Genomic DNA, 15,193 nt, shown 5'->3' on the forward strand with positions numbered 1-15,193 from the left:
GGAAATTGGCCTGCCAACAGTCACAACACACACCAAGGTACATCAAAAACGTGAAATTAAAATGAAATTAAATGTGAGGGGAAATAAAAACGTAAGCGACTGTCGGCTGGCTGCCGTGTGCACAGCGCCTTAACTGGGACGAATGGACCTACAGAGTACGTCTTTGGAGTGTGGGAGGAAACCGGAGCACGTAGAGAAACACCACGGGGTCACAGGAAGATCATAGAAACTCCTTGCAGACAGCACCTGAGGTCAGGATTGAACCTGGGTCTCTGGCGCTGTAAGGCAGCAACTCTACCGCTGTAGTTGGTTATTTGCTGGTATCTCTCACTGGTTGGATGGGTCATCGTGCCTGAGGGCCGGGATGATTGAGTCGGGACTGCTCCAGCTCACAGGGCAAACCATGGTGCCGCACTTTTTTTCTCCAGCTCCTGCTTCAACGGAGGCACCTGCGCCGACGGTGTGAACACGTACACCTGCCACTGCCGCGCGGGCTTCGCAGGTTCCAATTGCCAGCACGACATCGATGAGTGTGATTCCCAGCCGTGCCTGAATGGTGGGGTGTGTGTGGACGGGCTGGAGTCGTACAGGTGTACCTGCCCCCAAGGCTACACCGGGGAACGGTGTCAGGTAAGGGACTACCTGACAACATCTCTCTCTCAAATCCCCACTCTATATCCCTGCCCCCTCTCCCCGAAACCCCTGTACTCTCTACTCCACCCTCTCTATCTATATCTCCCCTTCTAACTCTCTAGCTCTCCCCCTCCATCTCTCTCTAGCTCTCCCCCTCCATCTCTCTAGCTCTCCCCCTCCATCTCTCTAGCTCTCCCCCTCCATCTCTCTCTAGCTCTCCCCCTCCATCTCTCTAGCTCTCCCCCTCCATCTCTCTCTAGTTCTCCCCCTCCATCTCTCTAGCTCTCCCCCTCCATCTCTCTAGCTCTCCCCCTCCATCTCTCTCTAGCTCTCCCCCTCCATCTCTCTCTAGCTCTCCCCCTCCATCCCTCTCTAGTTCTCCCCCTCCATCTCTCTAGCTCTCCCCCTCCATCTCTCTCTAGCTCTCCCCCTCCATCTCTCTCTAGCTCTCCCCCTCCATCTCTCTAGCTCTCCCCTCCATCTCTCTCTTGCTCTCCCCCTCCATCTCTCTAGCTCTCCCCCTCCATCTCTCTAGCTCTCCCCCTCCATCTCTCTCTAGCTCTCCCCCTCCATCCCTCTCTAGTTCTCCCCCTCCATCTCTCTAGCTCTCCCCCTCCATCTCTCTCTTGCTCTCCCCCTCCATCTCTCTCTAGTTCTCCCCCTCCATCTCTCTAGCTCTCCCCCTCCATCTCTCTAGCTCTCCCCCTCCATCTCTCTCTAGCTCTCCCCCTCCATCTCTCTCTAGCTCTCCCCCTCCATCCCTCTCTAGTTCTCCCCCTCCATCTCTCTAGCTCTCCCCCTCCATCTCTCTCTAGCTCTCCCCCTCCATCTCTCTCTAGCTCTCCCCCTCCATCTCTCTAGCTCTCCCCTCCATCTCTCTCTTGCTCTCCCCCTCCATCTCTCTAGCTCTCCCCTCCATCTCTCTAGCTCTCCCCCTCCATCTCTCTCTAGCTCTCCCCCTCCATCCCTCTCTAGTTCTCCCCCTCCATCTCTCTAGCTCTCCCCCTCCATCTCTCTCTTGCTCTCCCCCTCCATCTCTCTAGCTCTCCCCTCCATCTCTCTCTAGCTCTCCCCCTCCATCTCTCTAGCTCTCCCCCTCCATCTCTCTCTAGCTCTCCCCTCCATCTCTCTCGTTTTCCCTCTCTATCTCTTTCTCCTCAGAGGATCCCTAACTCACTCTCTCTCTCTATTTCTATATCTCTCTATCTCACACCCCCACTCTCTATCTCTCTACCCGATCTTTTTCTGTCCCTCTATCTCTCTATTTCACTCTATCTTTCTCTATCTCTCCCCCTACTCTCTATCCCTCCCTATTTCTCCCCCTTTATCTCTCTCTCTCTCCTCTTCGATCTGTATTTATCTCTCTCTCTCTCGCACTCGCTCCGGTTTCTTGGCCTGCTCACAGTGTAGACACGTAGCCACGGGGGGGGGGGGGGGGGTGGGGGTTGCTGTGGCAACGAAGCAGTAGGCCGCAGCCTTCCTCGCCTGACGGGATCTTCTCCCTTCCTCCGGCAGGTGAGCACGGACTGGTGCAGCCGGTTCCCCTGCAAGAACGGCGGGCACTGCCGAGTGACCGGGCTGTCCTTCGCCTGCGAGTGTGCGAGCGGCTGGACTGGGCGCTACTGCGACATCCCCAACATGCCCTGCGAGGCAGCCGCATTGCGGAGAGGTGGGTGGAACGCGCGTGGCTGCATGCCCCTGTGTGTTACCGCACCAGTGGGACGATGCATGCAGTATCTTGAGCATGAAGCTGCACCAATAATTGGCTTGGAGTCGTGCGTTTGACTGCACTGGGCCTCTAGTTGCTGAGGTTTAGAAGGATGTCATATGTTGAAAGACTGGAGCGACTAGGCTTGTATACACTGGAATGTAGAAGGATGAGAGGAGATCTTATCGAAACGTATAAGATTATTAAGGGGTTGGACAAGTTAGAGGCAGGAAACATGTTCCCAATGTTGGGGGAGTCCAGAACAAGGGGCCACAGTTTAAGAATAAGGCGTAGGCCATTTAGAAACTTTTTCAGTCAGAGAGTTGTGAATCTGTGGAATTCTCTGCCTCAGAAGGCAGTGGAGGCCAATTCTCTGAATGCATTCAAGAGAGAGCTAGATAGAGCTCTTAAGGATAGTGGAGTCAGGGGGTATGGGGAGAAGGCAGGAACGGGGTACTGATTGAGAATGGTCAGCCATGATCACATTGAATGGCGGTGCTGGCTCGAAGGGCCGAATGGCCTCCTCCTGCACCTATTGTCTATTGATGAGGGGGGACCTCGTTGAAACTTACCGAAATGTGAAAGGCCTGGATGGAGTGGATGTCAAGAGGATGTTTCCACTAGTGGGAGAGTCGACAACCAGAGATCTTAGCCTCAGAATAAAAGGACGGAGATGAGGAGGAATTTCTTTAGTCAGAGGGCGGTGAATCTGTGGGATTCATTGCCACAGACGGCTATGGAGGCCATGGATATTGTTAAAGCAGAGATCGTGCGGGTGTGAGGGGTTATGGGGAGAAGGCAGGAGAATGGGCTTAAGAGGAGGGAAGATAGGTCAGCCATGGTTGATGGCTCAGTACACTTGATGGGCCAAATGGCCTAATTCTGCTCTTATTACTTATATGAATATAAAATTGGGAGGGTCATGTGGGTTTAGCATGGAGGAAGTTTCATTCTGACCATGCCTCACCTGCGGCCAGCTAATGCTAATAATGTTGAATGCTAAACTGGTTAAAAATTGCAGTCACCACCACCAGCTTGTGGTGTTGCTGCCTCTCCGCTCCAGAATAGACACAAAAAGCTGGAGTAACTCAGCGGGACAGGCAGCATCTCTGGAGAGAAGGAATGGGTGACGTTTCGGATCGAGACCCTCCTTCAGTCTCGACCTGAAACGTCACCCATTCCGTCTTTGTAGAGATGCTGCCTGTCCCGCTGAGTTACTCCAGCACTTTGTGTTTAGCTCAAGTACAAAGCCCTGTTCCCTTCCTTCCCCTCGTCTTACACCTGTGTTGCTTTGTTCCAGCCAGGAGTTGAACCTATCACTTCTGAGGGCAACTTGAGTCTTGCTTAGTTCTGGATATATGTATATGGCTTTGATTATTCCTACAATGATTCATTCACCAACAGACCGAGAATCTCTTTCTGTACCTGAAATCATCTAAAATCACAATAACGGCCAACCCATTTTCACCACCCGTAGTTCCTTGTGTCTCCACTCTTTACATGCAGCATGGACCCAAGCCCTTCGGCCCACCGAGTCAATGCTGGCCATCGAGTCACATGTTCACACTAGTTCTATGTTCTTGCACTTTCTCATCCACTCCCTGCACACTTGGTGGAACTTTACAGAGGGCCAATTGACCCACAAACCCGCATGTCTTTGGGATGTGACAGGAAACCGGAGCACACGGAGCAAACCCACGCGGTCACATGGAGAACGTGCAAACTCCACATAGACAGCACCCGTAGTCAGGATCGGAGCCGGGTCTCTGGCGCCGTGAGGCGACAACTCTACAAGCTGTGCCACACTGTACAACCTTTCTTCGACAATAATAGACAATAAGTGCAGGAGGAGGCCATTCGGCCCTTCGAGCCAGCACCGCCATTCTATGTGATCATGGCTGATCGCCCACAATCAGTACCCCGTTCCTGCCTTCTCCCCATACCCCCTGACTCCGCTATCCTTAAGAGCTCTATCCAGCTCTCTCTTGAATGCATTCAGAGAATTGGCCTCCACTGCCTTCTGAGGCAGAGAGTTCCACAGATTCACAACTCTCTGATTGAAAAAGTTTTTCCTCGTCTTGCGTGGTGCAAAGTTGTGTAATGTGGGAGCAAATGCTTGCAGATTTTGTTGTTGTTGTTGTTGTTTTGAAACACGTGTGTTGCTTTCTGCTTTTGACGAAAGGCGTGGCGGTCACCCAGCTTTGCAGTCACGGCGGCTCGTGCTTCAACGCTGGGATCACACACTACTGCATCTGTCCCAAGACCTACACTGGCAGCTACTGCGAGACTGAGGTCGACCAGTGTGCCTCTAGCCCGTGTCACAACGGCGCCACCTGCAGGAGCTTCATCGGCAGCTACAGATGTGAGGTGAGCAAAATGGCTGAAAGCCAGTAACACGGGACCTTGACACTCTCTATCACTTAACTAACTTGGTGTGGACCTTCTCCTAGCTAACAATGATTTGTTTCTACATTTTCCTTGTTAATATCCCCTTTGATGTCTCGTTTTCACACCTACTCTTCCTTATCTCTGTGTCTCCCTCTCGCCTGACTCAGTCTGGAAAAAAACTGCAGATGCTGGTTAAAATCGAAGGTAGACACAAAATGCTGGAGTAACTCACTGGGTCAGGCAGCATCTTGGAAGAGAAGGAATGGGTGACGTTTCGGGTCGCGACCCTTCTTCAGACTGATGATGTGTTGGGTCGAGACCCTTCTTCAGACTGGAGAAGGGTCTATACCCGAAACATCACCCATTCCTTCTCTCCCGAGATGCTGCCTGACCCGCTGAGTTACTCCAGCATTTTGTGTCTACCTTCAGTCTGAACAAGGGTCTCCACTCAAAACATCACCCATTCCTTCTCTCCAGAGATGCTGCCTGTCCCGCTGAGTTACTCCAGCTTTTAGTGTCTGTCTTCGTCAGAGAACTGCATCTGCTTTAATACAGACGGCAGGAGCCCTCGAACCAGAGGTGTACATACACGGCTCTGCTTTGTGTACAACCCCTGTCCCGCTGAGTTGCTGCAGCTTTTTGTGTCTATCTTGGGCGTAAGGACTTGTTTAGGCTGTGTGACTCCATGACTCATTGCCCACTATCATCTGCTGTTGTCCCCGGCTCAATCACGCTGCCTCACGGAGTTGGACTTGGAGCCTTATCCTCCTTGCGATCCCGTGCCGACGAACTAAACTCTGGCCTCTTTCCCTCAGTGCACGCCGGGCTACAAGGGCAAAACCTGCAAGGTGGAGGTGAACGAATGCGAGTCCAGCCCGTGCCAGAATGGAGGCACCTGCCTGGACCTGGTCGGCCGCTACATCTGCTCCTGCCCTCCGGGGACTCTGGGTAAGGCCAACGAGACGGGGAGCAGGGATTGTGAGCGAGACGCATTGGTCAGAGGGGTCACGGTGCGGTGGGGCGACATCATAGGGAGAGTGAGTTTGGAAGAATGAGGGGGGGGGCCTCAATGAAAAATACAGACTACAGATGCTCCCCTGCTTACGATGCTTCGACTTGCGATAGTTCGACATTGCGATGTTGCAAACGGCAGCGGGCCCATAGTGAGCCACAGCTCGCTTCTGGCCACGTGGTCACGTGTATTCAATGCATTTCCACGTACGATATTTTCGGTTTGCGATGGGCTTCTCGAAACGTAAGTTGAGGAGCACCTGTAATGAAAGGCTTGGATAGAGTGGATGCGGAGAGGATGTTTCCACTAGTGGTGGGAGAGCCTCGGACGGGAATTGAAGGACGTTCTTTTAGGAAGGAGATGAGGAGGAATTTCTTTAGTCAGAGGGTGGTGAATCCGTGGAGTTTCTTTGCCACAGAAGGCTGTGGAGGCAAATCATTGGATATATTTAAGGCAGAGATAGATAGATTCTTGATTAGTGCGGGTGTCAGAGGTTATGGGGAGAAGGCAGGAGAATGTGGTTAGGAGAGAGAGATAGATCAGCCATTATTGAATGGCGGAGTAGACTTGATGGGCCGAATGGCCTAATTCTGCTCCTATCACTTATGACCCGGTGTGGGGGCCGCTGAGAGCAAAGAGGGAATGGAGTGGGGGTGGTTTGGGGAGATGGAAGTGGGACTATATTGATTAACAATAAAGTATCAAGCAATCAATCTTCATCAAATCACGTAACAATAAGGGCAGGATTTATTGCTTGAAACGCAGGAGGCTGGATGGGCGATCTTATCGAGGTCATGAGGGAATAGATATGGTGAATGAATTTTACCCAGGGTGTGGGAGAAAGAACCGGAGGACACAGGCCAAGGACAGAGAGGAAAGATTTAATCGGAACCTGAGGAGCAACTGTTTCACACAGAGGGTTGTGGGTATATGGAACAAGCTGCCAGATGAGGTAGTTGAGCCAGGTACTATAATAGCCATTTGGACAGGTACATGGATGGGGCAAGTGGGACTGGTGTATAAGGGGCACTTTGGCCGGCATGGGCAAGTTGGGTGGAAGGGCCTGTTTCCGTGCTGTATGACTCTATGCTCCCTGAGGCAGAGAAGATTAGATTAACCTGGCATTGGCTATAGTGGGTGGACGAGCTTGACGGTGCGCTGTACTGTTCTATGGTCAACGAGACCAGGGATGTGCACAGGGATGGAACAGTAGGTTGGTCTGAAGGGGGATTCCCACCCGAAACATCACCTATTCCTTTTCTCCAGAGATGCTGCCCGACCCGCTGAGTCACTCCAGCATTTAGTGTCTTATCTCCGGTTAATGACTTAGACGAAGGGATTAAAAGTACCATTAGCAAATTTGCAGATGATACTAAGCTGGGGGGTAGTGTGAATTGTGAGGAAGATGCAATAAGGCTGCAGGGTGACTTGGACAGGTTGTGTGAGTGGGCGGATACATGGCAGATGCAGTTTAATGTAGATAAGTGTGAGGTTATTCACTTTGGAAGTAAGAATAGAAAGGCAGATTATTATCTGAATGGTGTCAAGTTAGGAGGAGGGGGAGTTCAACGAGATCTGGGTGTCCTAGTGCATCAGTCAATGAAAGGAAGCATGCAGGTACAGCAGGCAGTGAAGAAAGCCAATGGAATGTTGGCCTTCGTAACAAGAGGAGTTGAGTACAGGAGCAAAGAGGTCCTTCTACAGTTGTACCGGGCCCTGGTGAGACCGCACCTGGAGTACTGTGTGCAGTTTTGGTCTCCAAATTTGAGGAAGGATATTCTTGCTATGGAGGGCGTGCAGCGTAGGTTCACTAGGTTAATTCCCGGAATGGCGGGACTGTCGAATGTTGAAAGGCTGGAGCGATTGGGCTTGTATACAATGGAATTTAGAAGGATGAGGGGGGATCTTATTGAAACATATAAGATAATTAGGGGATTGGACACATTAGAGGCAGGAAACATGTTCCCAATGTTGGGGGAGTCCAGAACAAGGGGCCACAGTTTAAGAATAAGGGGTAGGCCATTTAGAACGGAGATGAGGAAGAACTTTTTCAGTCAGAGAGTGGTGAAGGTGTGGAATTCTCTGCCTCAGAAGGCAGTGGAGGCCAGTTCGTTGGATGCTTTCAAGAGAGAGCTGGATAGAGCTCTTAAGGATAGCGGAGTGAGGGGGTATGGGGAGAAGGCAGGAACGGGGTACTGATTGAGAGTGATCAGCCATGATCACATTGAATGGCGGTGCTGGCTCGAAGGGCTGAATGGCCTACTCCTGCACCTATTGTCTATTGTCTATTGTCTATTGTAAAGCAGCTCCTGCAGTTCCTCCCTACGTGTGCAGTAGGTTGTCCTGGCCTGGGGTGCTTTGAATCATTTGGGCTTGTCTTTTCCCAGGGGTACTGTGTGAGATTAACGAAGATGACTGTGGCCCGTCTCCTCACACCAACGTGCCCAATTGCATGAACAATGGGACCTGCGTGGATAGGATCGGGGGCTACACCTGCAACTGCCCCCCGGGGTTCACCGGCCATCGGTGTGAAGGTGATATTAACGAGTGCCTGTCCAGCCCTTGTAACGTGCAGACCACTATCGACTGCATCCAGCTGCCCAATGACTACCAGTGCGTCTGCAAGCATGGCTTCACAGGTCAGTCCACCGTCCAAGCTGGGCCTTTGTGCCAGGCATCAGCCTGCTGCTCTCTCTCACCTCTGCTCACTACCACTCAGCTCTGCACACACCCTGGCAGTCACTCACACCAGAGACGGTCTCACACGCACACACCCTTATGCACCGGCCCGCACATAGACACACACATAGTTATGGCATGCAGACATGCATTCATCCAGACTGAAAGTCACGTGAAGAGACTCGGGTTGCCAACTGTCCCGTATTAGCCGGGACATCCCGTATTTTGGGCTAAATCGGTTTGTCCCGTACAGGACCGCCCTTGTCCCGTATTAGGCTTGGACGGCGCTGTAGGCCCGGACACTGTAGGCCCGGTCACTGTAGGCCCGGACACTGTAGGCCCGGACACTGTAGGCCCGGACACTGTAGGCCCAGACACTGTAGGCCCGGACACTGTAGGCCCGGACACTGTAGGCCCCGACACTGTAGGCCCAGACACTGTAGACCCCGACACTGTAGGCCCGGACACTGTAGGCCCCGACACTGTAGGCCCAGACACTGTAGACCCCGACACTGTAGGCCCCGACACTGTAGGCCCGGACACCGTAGCCTGGGGGCCGCAGTAGTTCCGGACAGTGTACGTAGACACATAATGCTGGAGTAACTCAGCGGGTCATGCAGCATCTCGGGAGAGAAGGAATGGGTGACGTTTCGGGTCGAGACCCTGAAGAGTCGAATCTGAAGAAGGGTCTCGACCCGAAACGTCACCCATTCCTTCTCTCCCGAGATGCTGCCTGTCCTGCTGAGTTACTCCAGCATTGTGTGCCTACCTTTGATTTTAACCAGCATCTGCAGTTTTTTCCTACACCAGACAGTGTGGGCCGGGGCACCACCTAACGAAGGTTGCGTAGCAACCCGCCTCCCGGCCCGAGCGGCTGCCATTGATGGATCGGGAGCACGTGGCCACTGGCTGGGTGAAGTCACGTGGGGTCACCTTGTACCGTATTTGGGAGTGAGGAAGTTGGCACCCCTAGTCGAGACACACACGTAGACAAATACACACGCACACACGTACTGCAACAAAAGACAACTCGCTTTTGTAAAATCCGACACAAAGATACACACACGCACATTCATACAGATATACACACACTGACACAAAATGCTGGAGTAACTCAGCAGGACAGGCAGCATCTCTGGAGAGAAGGAATGGGTGACGTTTTGGTTCGAGATTATTCTCGAGCAGAAACATCATCCATTCCTTCTCTCCAGAGATGCTGCCTGTCCCGCTGAGTTACTCCAGCATTTTGTCTATCTTCGATTTAAACCAGCATCTGCAGTTCCTTCCTACACAGATATACACACGTGCTACACACTCTCGCATTCTCTCACGCACACACACTCACGCACACACACGCACACATGCACACACTCACACACACACACACACTCGTACACACACACACACTCGTACACACACACTCGTACACACACACACACTCACATGCACACACACACTCGTACACACACACTCACATGCACACTCACTCACTCGCGCGCACACACACACACACACACACTCACTCGTGCACGCACACACACACTCGCACGCGCACACACCCACTCACACACACTCTCGTCCACATGAGAAGACACAAGGTGCTGGAGTAGCTCAGCGGGTCAGGCAGCATTTCAGGAGAACATAAATCGGAAATGTTTAAGGTCAGGTTGCTTCTTTAGACTGACTGAGGCACTGCCTGACCTGCTGAATTACTCCACCACTCTGTGCCTTCTTTTGTAAACCAGCAGCTGCAGTTGCTTATTCCTACTTGTCCACGTGCATGCACATACATGCACCCAAACATGCATGCACCCATACATGCAAACAAGTACATGCACATGCCTGCAGCCGCCCGCGTACCCATGTGCGATGTCTCCGTTATGCCTGGCTCATCCTGCTCGCCTTTCTCTCCCCTCTCCAGGCCGCCACTGCAAAAGTGTGGTCAACATGTGCGATTCGCAGCCGTGTCAGAACGGAGGCCACTGCAAGGTCACAGTCAACACCCCCCTCGGCTACACCTGCAAATGCCAGCTGGTGAGTGACCATACCACCGTGACCCCTTCCACCGAGACCCCAACGGCACGGCCAATCCACCTCATGAGTCATAGAGGCATGCAGCATGGAAACAGGACCTTCACATCGGCCAACATGTCCCATCTGCTTGCGTTTCGCTCATATGCCCCTAACCCTGTCCTTATCCATGTACCTGTCCAAATGTTTCTTAAATGGGCAAATTCTAAAAGAAATGTTCTGGCCAAGTTTGAGGTAGACACGTGGATATTCAGGGAACGGAGAGATATGGGCCACATGCAGGCAGGGGAGATTAATTGAATCTAGCATCATGTTTAGCACAGATATTGTGGGTAGAAGGGCCTGTTCTTGTGCTATGTTATAAACAATAGACAATAGGTGCAGGAGGAGGCCATTCGGCCCTTCGAGCCAGCACCGCCATTCAATGTGATCATGGCTGATCATTCTCAATCAGTACAATGTTCTACAGTGCTGGACTCTGGTACCATATACCATTCGTGTAAATTACATGAAATTTATATCCATATCCCTCCAAACCTGTCCCTATGCATGTCCATGTACCTGCCTACGATGAAATACTCAATCACAGATGCCTCCTGACCTGCTAAACCTCAGGGTTTCTGGCATTTTCTGTTTTTATTTCCGATTTGCAGCACCCGCATTGTATCTCGTTTGTCCTGCACTTTTAGGCTTTAGATTTTACTTGAGACATTACAGACACAGAGTGGAAACAGGCCCTTCTGCCCACCGAGTCCGTGCCGACCAGCGACCCCCCCCACGTACCCTCGCACTGTCTCGATGGTCGAGAAATACTCAGGAGGTCAGGCAGTGACTGTGGAGAGAGAAACACAGAGTTTTTGGAACCCCAGTATGCCGCAGATGCCAAACATCTGAGATAAAAACTAAATCAGTAAACTAACGTCAGTCAGCATCTGCCCCTATTCTAAAGTTATGGCCCCTAGTCCTAGACCCTTCCACGAGTGGAACCATCGTCTGCACATCCACTCTATCCAAGCCTTTCACTATTCACTAAGTTGCAAAGAAATCCGCCCTCATCCTTCTGAACTTCGAGCGGTGGCCGATCCAGTCGAGCCCCAGGCTGCTGTAGGGCCTCCAGTGGCCCGCTCCACCGACACACAGACCTGTGAAAGTGCCACCCCTCGCCTGACACGGCCTCTCATGTCCCAGAGGGCACGGGAAACGAGACCCCAGCCCGTTCCTCTCCTCTGTCCGCTGAAGGATACAATACGTTTACTTTGGTTTAGTTTAGAGATACAGTGTGGAGATAGGCCCTTCGACCCACCGAGTCCGCGCCGACCGGCGATCCCCGCACACTAACACGTACAATTTTACATTGATACCAAGCCAATTAACCTACAAACCTGTACGACTTTGGAGTGTGGGAGGAAACCGGTACACCCGGAGAAAACCCACGTGATCATGGGGAGAACGTACAAACTCCGCACAGACAGTCATGATTGAACCCGGGTCACTGGCGCTGTAAGACAGCAACTCCACCCGCTGTGCCGAGGTAACCCTAAAGCTGAACCACTTTGCCACTGGGGAGTATAAGTCGGTGCCTGGTCTTCTCTTGCAGAGCTACACCGGGCCCAACTGCGAGCGCAGCATCCTGACCTGCCGGAGCCTGGGGTGCCGGAGCAGCGAGCTGTGCATCGACACCCCTCTGGGTGCCCGCTGCCAACCGCAGCCCAGCACCGGCGCCAACGCCACCTGCTCCAGCCGCCCCTGCCGCAATGGCGGGCTGTGTAGGCCGGCCCGCCAGCCCCCCTTCTACCACTGCCAATGCCCCAAGGAGTTTGGCGGGCGGCACTGCGAGATCCTGCGGGGGTACACCCCCCCGCCCAAGGAGCCGGGGTGCCCCCTGGCGGAGTGCCAGCGCAAGGCTGGCGACGGCTACTGCGACCGGCAGTGCAACACCCACAGCTGCCTGTGGGACGGTGGGGACTGCTCACTGTCTGTGGACGACCCCTGGAAGGAGTGCAGCTTCCAGCACTGCTGGAGCCACTTCAACAACAACGTATGCGACGAGATCTGCAACACCCACGAGTGTCTCTACGACAACTTCGACTGCCAGAGCCAGGAGCGCGCATGCAAGTACGTTCAGCCCTTGGATATTTGAAGGAGCTGCTCCTTGCTTACTGCCTCCACTTTAGTCCCAACATCCTCGTCTTTGGGCTATTATTGTTTGTTTTGTTTTCTACACTATTATAGATTGTTGTTTTTATTATGTGTGTGTATATATATGTGTGTATATATGTGTGTGTATGTCTATATGTATGTATCTGTGTGTGTGTATATGTATGTGTATGTATGTATATGTGTATGTATGTACATGTGTTCGGGTGTGTGTATGTATGTGTGTATGTATGCGTGTATGTGTGTGTATATGTATGTGTGTGCATGTTTGTATATATATATATGTGTGTATGTGTGTGTGTATGTTTTTATATATGTGTGTATACATATACACTTTTTCTCATTTATCATATTGTTTACAGTACACTATGTTTACATGTTCTGTTGTGCTGCTGCAAGTAAGAATGTCATTGTTCTATCTGGGACATGTGACAGTAATACGCTCTTGGCTTTTGACAATGCGTAGGGGAGTGGGTGAAACAGATAATGTCCTGGTTGGGTTGCTCCTGGGCCTGGGCCAAGCTGCCATTCATGGGTCACGGTACCAGGCAGACCAGGACTCTGCCCGAGCCGACTGCCTGCCCCTTTCCCGGGGTCACGTCTGTGCCCAGGTGTCCGATGTCTGCGTACATCATGGAGGGGTTCTGGGACCACTGGGCATCGTGGGGGGGGGGGGGGGGTGGGGGAGGTGGGGTTAACTGTATCCCGGATCAGGACTGTAACATAGTTATTTGATATGTGGTGTTATATGTACTGTAGGATGTGGGGGGAAACTGGGTTACCCAGAGGACACCCAGGCGGCCACAAGGAGAAGGTGCAAACCTATCGGAGGTCAGGATGGAAGGTGCTGTGTGCTGGTGCTGTGAGGCAGCAGGTCAACCCGCTGCACTAGTGGGCATAGATATGGTGGGAGGTTTAGAGGAGACGATGACACACATGCAATGCAGGGTGCCTGTGGGCAGGTACAACGTTGTCCCATCCATGGGCAGTGCCACGTCGGGGGGGTCGTTGCCATGTCATGAGGCCATTCGGCCCATCGAGTCTACTCCGCCATTCAATCATTGCGGGAGACGGGGAACGGGAGGCTGTGGGAATGGAAGACAGGGAATAGGAGGGGGTGGGAATGGGAGGCTGTGGGAATGGGAGACGGGGAATGGGAGACTGGGAACCGGAGGCAGCGTGAACGGGAGACGGTGGGAACGGCAGGCTCTCCCTCCTAACCCCATTCTCCTGCCTTCTCCCCGTAATGTCAATGTCTGCCCGCAGCCCGTTGTACGAGAAGTACTGTGCGGACCACTACTCAGACCAGCGCTGTGACCAGGGCTGCAACAACGAGGAGTGCGGCTGGGACGGGCTGGACTGTGCGGCGGACGTGCCGGAGCGTCTGGCCGAGGGAACCCTCATCGTCATCGTGCTGCTGCCCCCCGACCAGCTGCTCAAGAGCAGCGCCAACTTCCTGCAGAAGCTGGGCTCCATCCTGCGCGCCACGCTCCGCTTCAAGAAGGACGGCAGCGGCCAGTACATGATCTACCCCTACTACGGCCCCAGCTCCCGGACTGCCAAAAGCTCCGCCCCCCCTGCCCGGGTCCGGGCCCGGCGCGAGCTGGAGCAGGAGGTCATCGGGTAAGGGATTCCCAATCCCACAGCCTCCCGTTCCCACCGTCTCCCGTTCCCGCCGTCTCCCGTTCACGCTGCCTCCCGTTCCCACAGCCTCCCATTCCCACAGCCTCCCATTCCCACATCCTCCCATTCCCACAGCCTCCCATTCCCACAGCCTCCCGATCCCTGTCTCCCATTCCCACAGCCTCCCGATCTCTGTCTCCCATTCCCACATCCTCCCATTCCCACAGCCTCCCATTCCCACAGCCTCCCGATCTCTGTCTCCCATTCCCACAGCCTCCCATTCCCCATCTCCCATTCCCACAGCCTCCCGATCTCTGTCTCCCATTCCCACATCCTCCCATTCCCACAGCCTCCCGATCCCTGTCTCCCATTCCCACATCCTCCCATTCCCACAGCCTCCCATTCCCACAGCCTCCCGATCCCTGTCTCCCATTCCCACAGCCTCCCGTTCCCACAGCCTCCCATCCCACAGCCTCCCGATCCCCGTCTCCCATTCCCACAGCCTCCCATTCCCTGTCACCCATTCCCACAGCCTCCCATTCCCACAGCCTCCCGATCCCCGTCTCCCATTCCCACAGCCTCCCATTCCCACAGCCTCCCATTCCCCGTCTCCCATTCCCACAGCCTCCCGTTCCCACAGCCTCCCGTTCCCTGTCTCCCATTCCCACAGCCTCCCATTCCCCATCACCCAGCTCCCCTTCCCTTCCTTTATCCCGTCTTGCTGTCCTTGGACATAGGGCCATACGGAGCAGAAACCGGCCCTTGCCCTTGCCAAGCACCAAGCCGCATCTACGCTAGTTCCACCTGTCTGCGTTTGGCCCACGTCCCTCTAAACCTTTCCTATCCATGCACCTGTCCAAAATGTTGTTATATTACCTGCCTCAGCTATCTCCTCTGGCAGCTCATTCCACATACCCACATGTCCCTGAATCTGGACAGTTTTCACACTTCTGTTCTGGGGA

At 53.4% G+C, this 15,193-nt stretch overlaps 1 protein-coding gene across 1 annotated transcript in view; it reads left to right on the forward strand.

Moving 5' to 3' along the window:
* LOC144610705 (uncharacterized) overlaps positions 1-15,193 on the forward strand; it is a 197,394-nt gene that overhangs the window by 160,284 nt on the left and 21,917 nt on the right. Inside the window, 8 exon segments of the mRNA XM_078429606.1 lie at positions 429-630; positions 2,149-2,302; positions 4,524-4,708; positions 5,545-5,677; positions 8,129-8,380; positions 10,342-10,454; positions 12,049-12,566; positions 13,875-14,231. Coding sequence (XP_078285732.1) covers positions 429-630; positions 2,149-2,302; positions 4,524-4,708; positions 5,545-5,677; positions 8,129-8,380; positions 10,342-10,454; positions 12,049-12,566; positions 13,875-14,231 — 1,914 coding nt within the window.

Source organism: Rhinoraja longicauda, chromosome 37 (assembly GCF_053455715.1).
Source record: "Rhinoraja longicauda isolate Sanriku21f chromosome 37, sRhiLon1.1, whole genome shotgun sequence".
NCBI lineage: Eukaryota > Metazoa > Chordata > Chondrichthyes > Rajiformes > Arhynchobatidae > Rhinoraja > Rhinoraja longicauda.